The sequence below is a fragment of the Mus caroli genome, chromosome 1, assembly GCF_900094665.2.
Source record: "Mus caroli chromosome 1, CAROLI_EIJ_v1.1, whole genome shotgun sequence".
Classification (NCBI taxonomy): domain Eukaryota; kingdom Metazoa; phylum Chordata; class Mammalia; order Rodentia; family Muridae; genus Mus; species Mus caroli.
In genome coordinates this window covers 49,308,022-49,320,153 of record NC_034570.1, presented here as the reverse complement: position 1 = coordinate 49,320,153, position 12,132 = coordinate 49,308,022, and the positions used below count along the sequence as shown (strand labels likewise).

The 12,132-nt window shown below is 42.3% G+C and overlaps 1 protein-coding gene across 1 annotated transcript in view; it reads right to left on the bottom strand.

The window, feature by feature from the left end:
• Plcl1 (phospholipase C like 1 (inactive)) overlaps positions 1–11,166 on the bottom strand; it is a 323,661-nt gene extending 312,495 nt beyond the window's left edge. Inside the window, exon 1 of the mRNA XM_021168858.2 lies at positions 10,457–11,166. Coding sequence (XP_021024517.1) covers positions 10,457–10,699 — 243 coding nt within the window. The 5' untranslated portion in view covers positions 10,700–11,166. The remainder of the gene's footprint in view (positions 1–10,456) is intronic.
• Positions 11,167–12,132: the final 966 nt, after the last annotated feature.

Below are 12,132 nucleotides of genomic sequence, written 5' to 3'. Positions count from 1 at the left end.
TTTTTTGAGTCACGGTTCATCTGTTTAGCCCTGGCTGTCCTGGAACTCGGTCTCTAAACCAGACTGGCCTTGAACTCAGAGATCCATCCTCCTCTGACTGCCCAGTGTTAGGATTAAAGGCCTGCACCACCACACATGGCTAATGCTTTGTTTTTTAATGGAGTTACTTACGTGGGTAAAACAAAACAAATCATCTTTGAGTCCTTTCTCTTCCTGCCTCGTGTGGTAAGAGGAAGAAATAAGTTCTCTTTGGGGTCCATGCTTTCCTTCTAAGACCTTCTCTCTCCCTGTTCTCCTTTGAGCTAGCCTGGAGGAAAGAACAGCCGCAGGAGCAATAATGAGGGCTGCAGTGGGTGATGGGCTGAACACGTACTTCATGCTTCTTAAACCCCTTTATTTAAACTGCAGGGCGAACTCCAGCACCTATTACACCCATTTGTATGATGGGCCGTTTGCCAAAACACAATCCTCTGTACTGATTAAACTGCCATGCTGAGGGTGCAACCATGGAGACTCACTTTGGCATTTCCTAGGGCTGGGGCTAAAATGTAGGAGAGTAGACAACGCTTCTTACTGATACTGAGTGTCCCCACCAACACTCAGACTCGCCCTCCCAGAGAGCTCTAAATTCAAATAGCCTTGTTAAATGTATTAGAATGTTTAGTGAGATAAGTCAGCAGGTAGAAGTGTTTGCCATTCGGGACTAAGGATTTGAATTCAATTCGCAGAACCCACAGTAAAAAGAGAAAAGTTGTCCTCAACTTTTAACCAAATACGTTACTGTGCAAAGGCTGCAGTGAGGGGGGCTCTTCTAGAGAACACTTCTGCATCTTTTCAACAATCCAGTATAGCTGCAGATAGATAACACAGTTTCTGAACAGGAGAACTGACTAGCTATTGACAACTGCACAGTCTCCCAATGATAGGAGCAAACCTCTGGGTACCATTTGGTCCTAGCACTGTGTCTCAGCACAGCAGAATAATTACCTTTATCACAATAAAGTAGACACAAAGATGGTTATAACATAGTCTTATATCCAGTCTTCCTACCCTATGACTTCAGAATTTCTCTACCAAAACAAGAAGCTTTAAGTGATCAGACAGACTTTAGTTTAATAAATTCATCAAATATTCACTAAGTTCCTCCTGCATGAGAAGTACTATACCTTCCCCCAGAGATAACAAGAGGAAATCCCAATTACACAACATCATATTCACTTATCAAGAAAATGGCAGTTTCCATCAATTGGGAACTCAGGCACTTCTTACTGATGTATCGATGGAAGACAAAAGTATCAAACTATAAAATATCATATCAGCTTGTAATGATTAATAGCCTGTCTTTAGCATGTATAATTTATTCTAAAGATGTATCATAAACCACTGCTTAATGCTTACTTTTGTCAAGAAGCAAAACTATACTACCAGGAGGCCCGTCTTCTCAAAGAGAAATGGAATACAAAATGAATGTAAAATCATCAATGTTTCATGTGAAAGGTTATAGAATTGAGGGGGAGAAATGTGTTCAAATAATTCCGAAGAGAAATCCCCAACACTGTTTACAGAAAGTTTTCTTCTTGATCTGTCAGCTGAACTTACTGTGCAAGGGTAACAACTTTTTAAAATCTGTTCTTTCATACACACCAGATAAGGATTTAATCAGTAGTATTTGGAGGAGCATATAGCATAAAAAGTTGAAACAGTCAGGGGTGGTGGCACATACCATTAGTTCCAGCACTTAAGAAGCAGAGGCAAGGGCGGTCTCTGTAAAAGTTTAAACTCTTTACCTGGCTCTGCATTTGTTAGTTATGTGAGACCTCGGAAAAGTCATTTAGCATCTCATCTATAAACACTGGTCTTGATAATAATAACACTTCCATATGCTTACTGTGATATCTAAGTTACTTAATGCACATTAAGTGCTCAAAATGATACCAGAATAAAAATCATAAAGAATAAATATCATATAAGTACTTTCTATTATTATAGAAAAATTCTCAGTAGGATAACTTATTCAAGATATTACTGTATTTTGTCAATTATACTAAAAAGAAAATGAAACTATTTAATTATTAATAGAATTTTTAAATATGTACTATTTAATTATGGTACAGAATCAATAACTCCAAAATGTCTTAACACTGGGCTTTGCCAAAGCTAAAATGATTTTGCATCTTGTATGAAAACCTCTAGGGGTAGCAAAAGGTTCCATTCCCTTACAACAAACTCGCTATTCCCTTTCCCAAATTTGTTCATGATCAATAAATAGCAAACTATAAGTTTAAGGATGCTGAGTGGACTGTACTTTATGAGGTACATCACTAGGGAGAGAGACATCATGGTGCACATGTATATCAACCCAACACTCAAGATAGACTGGAAGGAAGAAGGATGAGTCATTCTTCTTATATAAATGCCCTTGGGTGAAGCCTGGCCCTAGCCAGTTCTGAGCCCTGGAAACCATGGCTCCTTCTGACCTCAGTGTATACCTGAATATCACACTCATCACCAGCCCTTAGGCTAAAGAGTGTGTGGGCCTTAACCACACAGGCTTTTCACCTGCTTTGGTCTAAGATAACTTAGGCTTAGGAAAAAATGCCCACTACAAGGTTGGGTCTGGTTCCACAATATAATGCTGGTCCCAGGTAAGCATAAAGTGTTCTTTGATCTATTTTTGTATTCTTTGTGTTATTTATCTCCCTTGGGGATCACATAGAGATGTACTTTGAATCTGAATATTTATTTATCTCTAGGCCCCAAACTCTCACAGCATCACAATCTTACCATTTCTAACCAGAATCTTATACCATGTGAAAAACACAAGCTTGCTACTTGTACATACTTTCTGGGCTTAGTCAGTGCTTCATCCAAAATTAGCATATTTTAAAAGGCTCTTGAGAAAGGTCAAAAATAAAAGAATGAACAAAACAGATGTTATCTCCCAAAGGTATTTTGAACTTTTAATACAAAGTTGTACAGTTAAGGACAAACACAATCTCCTTACCAATAATAGCTACACCCTAAGGCTGTAACATAGTTCAATGACTGAGACCCTGAGCTCCATCCCTGATATTACAAAAGAAAGAAAGAAAATATCTACACACTTTCATAATTTATAAAAACAAACTCAAAAACACTGAAAAACTAAATGCACTTACCAAACAGTTTAGTTTTTATGTCTGGGATGGATTGGATTGTTTCTAAAATTGTTCTTCCTGAGTGAGAATGATGATGTAACTTCCTAGAGTGAGAATGATGATGTAACTTCCTAGAGTGAGAATGATGATGTAACTTCCTAGAGTGGGAATGATGATGTAACTTCCTAGAGTGGGAATGATGATGTAACTTCCTAGAGTGAGAATGATGATGTAACTTCCTAGAGTGAGAATGATGATGTAACTTCCTAGAGTGAGAATGATGATGTAACTTCCTAGAGTGAGAATGATGATGAAAAGATGGCTCTTTTCTACTCACATATGTAAGTCTGCTTTTCTCAAAGTAATGCTAAATTGATCACAAGTTTGGTGAGTTAAAATGATACTATTCAAAATAAAGTAGATAATGCCTCTCCTAAACATATCTACATAAGACATTACAAATAAAACTACAAATAAACTCAATTTTAAATCCAAGAGAATTTCAATACTTTGTCATACTAGAATATTGCTGTTGCCATCAGTGTTTGATAAAATACATTACCCAGGCCAATACTTAAACAATGCAAACTGTTACACAGAAATTGGCCCTCAGTTATTATTATTGTTATTATTAGCATAGTATAATTAATCACTAGTTATAATAAGCTCTGATGTATTCCATTGTGAGAACAGGAATACAATGATGAACTGGGAAACAGGGGTGAATAAATTAAATGAAACTCCAAACCAGCCTTATATTACATGATTAAAACACTTGTCAAAACATAATATTTTGCAAAGCTGACAGATTTTACTATAGAAAGATTTATTTATGTATTATCTTAGATTTATACTGAAAATCCAATTCAATAGCTCTCTCCTCTTCTTACAACCAGTGGTTCATCCAGGGGTGACATCATAAAGGGAGGCTCGTGAAGCCATGGTGCCCCTGAGCATCTAGTAGTCATTTAAAGATGAATCAGTTTCAAATATACAAAGTTATGGCTCTGGCAATTTGGCCATTAGGCTTGAATATAGGATTGTTTTAATGTTCACTACTAGTAATGCTGAACAGAGATGGCAAGAAGGTACTCAGGCTACTCGTGCTTGGTCAGTTGCTCTAGCATTACACAGAGGCACTTTCAACGGATTGTTTGTTCAGTAGCACCCAGCTATGCCGGCTGTCTCCTAGTGTTTATTCATAACACCCTGCTGTGCCTGAGGTGCTATTTGGCAATAAATGTTCAATTGACATTTTGCTGTACAACATTTAATTGCCTGTTTGCTTCATTGTAAAAGGGAATAGTTGGGACAACCATTGAGAGGTAATCACAGTGTGTGGTTAACCCCTCGGTGGCTATGTAAGTGAATTATATTCTTTAAACCTTTTCCAAAAGGAAAAGCAAAACTATAAATTCTAAGAATTATAACAAACGCTGATTAACAACAGGCACTTCTAAACCCTCTCATCAAAATGTAACAGGGCATTTACCCAAGGTCTTATTCTTCATTTCTTTCCACAGGTGCTATTAAAAGACACACCAGAAAAGCACTGAAATAAGAAACCACTTCTAAGGTGAACTGTGAGCATCCTTCTATGACAATTTCAGAGAATCTACGCATCCTGACCAAAGTTGTTGGGATAGTAAGACAAAGCCACCAAGAGGTTCAGTGCTACACATACAGCTGATTCATGCTTCAGAAGGAGAACCCCATCTGAGGCTGCAGATGCTAACAGCTATCCCCAGGCAAAGCTGGTCAGCTCCAATGAATTGTCAGGTTTTCTCTTCAAAATCCTGATATCGGTTTGTTATTTAAAGGTTTTAACACATATCAGTTGTCTTAGTTAGGGTTACTATTGCTGTGATGAAACACCATGGCCAAAGCAACTTGGGGAAGAAAGGGCTTATTCAGCTTACACTCCCACATCACTGTTTATCACTGAAAGAAGTCAGAATAGGAACTCAAACAGGGCAGGAACCTGGAGACAGGTACTGATGCAGAGGCCATGAAGGACTGCTGCTAACTGGTTTGCTCCCCATGGCTTGCTCAGCCTGCTGTCTTATAAAACCCAAGCCCACTAGCGCCAGGGATGACACCACACACCATGGTCTGAGCCATCAGCCATAAATCAATCACTACTTTAAAAAATGCCTTTTAGCCCCATCTTAGGGTAGCATTTTCTCAGTTGAGTCTCCCTCCTTCCAGATAACTCTAGCTTATGTCAAGACTAGCCAGCACATAGCTATAGGGACAAAAGTCTATATGCCGATTAACTCCAAGGCTATCTACAAAAGCATATATAACTCTGGCATGCCTAAAAATTGTAAGTAGTTTTTCGATCATGTTTAATTTCACATTATAACTGTTTATAAAACTGTGTTCAGAGTTCCAATTGAAATCCTCTTTGCCCCACTCCCCTATAATAAAAATATGCATTCAGTGTACCAGATATCTGGTCCTTCTATGTATCAATTTAAAGAAAATACAATTCTTCTCACAGCTCTGTCAGTCTTTAGGGACACAGGAAAGAAACTGGCCTAATGTAAAACAGGTATGAGCTTCAAAACTGACACCACTAAGAGGTATGGGTTCCATACATTGACAGGTGAGCTCCTTAGCCAGTACACACCAGCCAAACTGCTTTTCCACACACAACATGGACCTAACAAAGGGCCACAGACTCCATGAAGGGATATTAATCCCCTCCTTGGCCCCGGAGCTCCAGATGGTCTAAACTGGGGGAGGAAGGAGAGAAGGGACAACTCACCTCACCAACCCAAGATTCAGGTTCTTCATGCGCTCAGAATGTTTCTAACCTACAAAGTGTTGAGTTGTGAACTTACTGCATCTGAGGAAATGCATGATAACACAGTTTCAGCTGTTAAGCAGACATGGCTGTGAATCCTAGCTCTGCCTTGAATTAAGTCTCTCTGTGCCTCCCTTACACCAGAAGGCTCATTGTGAGAACAGGAAGTGTATGAAAGCCTGTTTAGTATTTAACCATAGTAGGCAACATATAATGTAAATTCCATCCTCTTTGCCTCTCTGCTGAGTCATAACTTGGTCATGAGTCAACTGGTACTCATGATGCATCTTTGAGGTTGCAGCTCACAACACCAGAGAGGGTAAAACTGGTCATGATAACTCCTTGATGAGGCAAGGACAACACCCGTTCCTTTAGATGCTTTGCACTATGTCCCCGGTCCTCACTCCTAGCACCAATCTTCATCCCACATGAATGCACCATGCAGTGCAGTCAGTGTGGTAGTCACTCTTCCTTGCCTAGGTTATATAGATTTAGTTGGAATAAAAGAAATCAGACAAAAGGAGGAACAAAAATGAACTGTTTTCACAACAGTTATGCATCTCAGTTCCCACTATCTAATATAAAGAATAAGCTACACTGTTTCTTATTTCTACAATATTATAGTGTTAGGGTTATTGGCTACAATTTTAAATGAAAGATATTATAAATATTAGAATATTGACATCAAATACTAGATAAGCACTCTAACTTACTAGAAATATATTCAAATACAAAATAGCACGTTGACAATTAGATACTGTTAGCATTCTCCTAACTTTTCGTCTGAAATCATGTATCAAAGTGTCTTGGGGGTTTATTGCTATGAAGCGACACCAATACCAAAGCAACTCTTACAAAGGCAAACATTTAATTGGGGCTAAAGGAAGCCAGGAAACTGGATTTTTACACTGGACATAGCTCAAAGCCAACCCCCACAGTGCCACACTTCCTCCAACAAGGCCATACCTATTCAAACCATCACAAAGAGGAAATTAAGATGGACTCTATGAATACAAGGCTACACACACACACACACACACACACTGCAAAACATGAACTACTTATCAATGGAAATCCTGTAAAAATAACCATATGAGAAAAAAAAGTAAATGGATTACAGAGAATCTAGCTAAATTCTTATAATATTAAAAAAAAAACCCTAATTGTATAAAGAAGAAAACCACATTGACATTAGAAAGGCTTGTGAAGATGGGCACAGATGACAGTGGAATTGTTTCCCTCAACTCAGAAGGAAATTGTTTTCTCGGCTGTACACATGTTTTCAAATTAGGAAGGGCAAATTCACTATAAATATCCCTTGAATTAACATACAAGCCTGTTTTCTAGTAGGGCAAAGGAATGCATGTTTTTAATCTAATATTCACGCTAATAGAGAATTCACATTAAAATAATTAAAACCAAATAATCTAAATCAACTTGAAAAGAATTTAATATTTGACAAATCACAACCTTCCTTTAGATCATAGGTATGGTAGGAATGTCAACTGTTGTTGTGGTGTGTGTGTATGTGTGTGTGTATGTGTATGTATAACAAGCTCAGAGATCCACCTGCCTCCCGAGTGCTGAGATTAAAGGCATACACCAACATCACCCAGCTTAATATATTTTAATATAAAAGAAAGTTCTTTATTAAATATATGTTTCAAAACCAAATAAAAAGACAACATATGTATTGCCAACCCTTGGTACAGAACATACTCATCGATTACATGTATTTTGGTTTAAATATAAAATCCTCCAAAAAGAAAAAAAAAAAAAAAAACTCATGTATTGAAAGTTTGATCCTGAGTTTGATGTTCAGAGATGCCACTGGGAAGATAATTGGATCTAATCAGTAGATTTGTCCATCATGATGGGTTTATTGGGATATGGTGATAAGTAGGAAATGAGGCCCAGTTGCAGGAAGAAAGTCACTAGGGACACGCCCTTGAAATGTAAGCCTTGTCCTCAGTCCCTCCTTCCCTCCTCTTCCCAGTCACCATAAAGTGATCTGCCGTCCTCTCTGTTCCTCTGCTATGGTGTACGGCCTCACTACAGACCCAGAAACACAGCCAGTGATGATGGGCTGAAACCTCTGAAACCATGAGCCACAATAAATCTCCCCTCCTTTGATGTATTTCATTATAATGACATGAAGTGACCAACATACATGGTCTATGCCTTTTTAGAAATTCTCATCTTTACTGCATTAAAGTAACCAAGTTATGTGACAGAAGACTTAAGATATAAATAAAAATGTTCCTGATCTCAGGAAAAGTGGAAGGGAGCCCCCCCCCCGCCGCCGCCCTCACCCGCCTCTCACTCCCCTGAGAAGAAGAAATAAAGGCCTCTGGAAGCATATCCCAGCAGCTGTCACCCACCAGGACTAGAGCATCCTTGAAGCTCAAGGTGCTCAGCATAACGACCTTAGTCAATCTTCTGAGCATGGAAAATGTTTGATGCAAATGTGAAGGTATGAAGCCAATAAAACTCTAACAGATTTCACTGTGCATGCTAAGGACCTCAGCAGTTAGTCACAGATACGTCATAGATATACATGCCTACAAATGCATGGGCTATTTTGGAAAGATGCATAAGGAAATGTTAATAGCTGTAGGATAGACTACGTGAGGGGGAGTGGAGTGTGGGGTAGCAAACCATCTTATTTTCACACTCCTTTGCAAGATTTAATTCTTTTAAATCATTGTATGTTCTTCAAATAAATCTAATTTAAAATAGCTCATCTGATTTTTGCAGTATCTTTAACTTCATATACCATTTACTTAATTTCCATTAAATAGAGAAAAATGTAATATTCTACTGTCTTCCCTTCTGTCACAAAAACAAACTTCAAAAGAGGCACTATTACTCACAAAAACCCTTATGATACTATAAACCACATGCCAATCATATAATGTACGGGTGGGGCTTATTTATTTTGAGACCAGGTATGTTCAGGGGGTTAGGTTTGAAATAAGGATCCTCCTGTGTCGGCTTCTTGAGTGCTGAGTCCCAAGCTTCCATTTGAGCACAGCCCTTGGATTTCAGTAGCACCCCAGGCAGCACAGAGCAATTTCAGAGAGGTAAACTTGCTGCAAGAATCTGCATAGTCCTTAGACCTTATGACTTGCGTTTTTCACAATATCATAAAGAACCACTGCTTTTATCGTCGTGTATTTTAAACTACCTTACAATGACTATTTTCATACACACCAGTTCACATACTGTAATCCAAATGTATCTGCTTCCTAATTATGATACTTGCCAGACAATACGATTTCTGACTTGTAGTATTAAAGAAGGCCATTTCTCCTTTATCCAAATTCACCTTCAGAATATAAGTCTCTTTGCGCAGATAAACAAACAAACAACTACAGGATATTTTAAATTACCATCCACTTTTAGCATAGAAGTCTCCCTGTACCTTTTAAATTTCCATGTGTCCATGCTGGAGAAAAAGCATAGATAGTGCCTGGAGATAGGTGGATGTGGGCACAAACACTGGTGCTGCTAGCGTGGGAAAGAAGACACGCATTACATCGTGATTGCTTGGTTTAAACCTAAGCAAGCTTTCTGAATGTATGAGCCTATCCAGTAAGAATAATAGGTGGCTCCTAGACCTTTTGCTGTCGCCTGTGGTGTATTGTGTTTATCACAGATGGGTGGACATTCACACTGACTGCTTTACCAAGATCAGCTTTAATCTCACATGTACGTAGTATTCACATAGATCTATGCTAGGAAGCCCTATTCCAGGGCTCTTACCTGAAAAGATTACTCCAAAGTCATGCACCCAAAAGATGAACTTTCGAACATGGGAAACAAGTTCAAAGTGGAAGACAGAAATAAATAAATAGGGCGAAGAAAGGTTTACAATTCCTTGGCAGATGGATAAAGGCAAATCCTCTGGGGGTGCTAGGGGAGTCTGGGAACGTTTTCCCGGATGTGTGTTTTCTGCAGCGCAAAACCTCTAAGCTCTTCCTTCATCCTTTCTATGCTGCAGCGTCCACTGCAAACTCTGCCTGCCTATCTGCAAAGTTCAGGCGTTTCAGGATTTCAGAGCCATTTCTGTATGGGAGAGATTTCCCACACACAATTAAAAGTAAGCTGTGCTTTGCCATTGCTGTTCGGGAAAGCTAGGTCTCCGCTGGAGAATGCACAGCCAGCCCGCAGGTCTCTGCATTTATCCCAAGTTCACCCTTCCTCCTCCCATCCACCGGTTAGTGAGAAAATGAGGGAAAGCATCCATCAAACCGCTGAAGCGCAGAGCGCAAAGAGGAACTTTTCCTCCGCTGTCAGAGAGGAAGTCACTTCTGCTTCTCAAGGCCAACAGCTGATTCTGGGAACCTCCGGACTAGGCAGGAAGGTTTGGCCATGAAGGGGGTGGGAGAAAACAATGCCCAGCCTGCGACGCCTGGGGCAATGAACATCCTGCCCCGGGGTTGGAGGGGGATGTCCCCTACCCACCCGACACCCATACCAGGCTCTGAGCCGTTGCTGCTCCGCTTACCTTGATGATGCTGCTACGCCGCGGGGTCGCTCGTGCAGCCTCCAGGAGGCCGGCCTCGCTATCCGCCGGGACCCCCGCAGCTCCCGGCAGCGTGACCCCACTGCGACGGTCCCTCATCCGGCCCCCCAAGGCCGCGGGTGGGGCGTCCCCTGAGGCAGCGTCGGCGCCGGCTCGGGGGTCGTCTTCGCCCCCGGCAACGTCGAGAGGCGCCGGAGCCTCCCTGCTAGCCGCGCCCTCAGCCATAGCCAAGCACGTTCTAGAGTCCCGGCGAGACAGCACGACCGCCAGCGGCGTCCAGCCCCGGGCACCGGTGCGCTCAGGCACCAGGAGGAAACCCCGCTAGACTTTGTTTTAGCGCGCCACGGCCGCTGCAGTGGCAGCCACAACTTTGTAGAGAGGAGACATCGCTCCGGCAGAGGCGTCCTCGGGCTGTGGTCCAGGAGGTCAGCGGGCCGGCGCGGACGGGCGGCGGGGGCGGGGAGAAGATGTGAGCGGGAGGGAGAAGCAGGCGAAAAGCAGCGGGAGGTACCGAAGACGCGAGGCGAGCGCCGGCTCTGTGCAGACAAAAGGCAGCGGGCGCCGGAGCCAGGAGCCTCCGGGAGCCGGGACGTGCGCGGCCGGAGCGGCGACTGCGGATCGGCCACCAGCCACCTGCCCGCCGACCGCAGCGCGGCGGCCCCAGGAAGTGCGGCGGCGGCGGCCTCCACTCCGCTTGCCTGTGACAGGGAGGGAAGACTTGTTTTGACAGCCCGTGGGGATTGGCAGGCTCCCCGGCCTCTCAGGAGCCGAGGCTCGCCGAGGGGGTTCGGCCCGACCAATCCTCACCGCGGAGGGGTGTGCCCGAGCGCGAAGAATGGAATGTGTTCTGTTGCTCGGAGCCTGCCCAGCCCCGCTGGCCCCGGTACTAGGCAAGGATGCGCGCGCCAGTGTGCGCACCCACAGGCACTCAGAGTACATTTTAGGAAGTTTAGAAAGGCGAAAGCGGCCTGAAGGTGCGAGAAATGGGACGCGGGTGGGGTGGGTTGCGGGCGGCAGGGAGATGCCAGAGGAAACACTCTGCAAAACAGCAAATCTAGAATAAAGAAGATGTTGAGCGAGAAGGTTAGAGTGTTTGGGGGGTGTAGTAGTGACATTTGGCACAGCCAAGGGTCAATCACTGGCTCTCCTGCCAATCCTTAGAAGTGAAGTCCCGCACTAGGACCCTGGAGTTCCACAGTTTGTCTCGGGTTCTATGAGCGGATTCTACATTCACTCAGTAATCTGAGTCAATACAAGAAGGAGTTGGGTTTAAGGGGTAGGTAGGGTAAGAGGAAGCAGAGCAACGAAAACCTGGGAACGCAGCCGAATGAAACACCGAGATGATGGAAGCCACATAGCGACAAGGTCATTGGCAGGTTTAGTCTCTACCCTAAACCGTTCTCGACGAGGGTCCAGCCTCTATATAATTCTAAATCATTACATTTTGCTCCTTCCACCAAGCTAGTAACCAAGAGGAGAGCAGGGATTCGGTATCATTAATCACACCATGAGCAAATGTAGACAATGGCTCTAAGGTCCCTGGAGAGTTGGACGACGTACTAAATCTCACTTAGATCATTAAATGCATTTCAATTACTAATTATTTCACAATTCAAGATTTTACTTCTTCCTTACGTGGCCAATAGCACCAAGAAAAT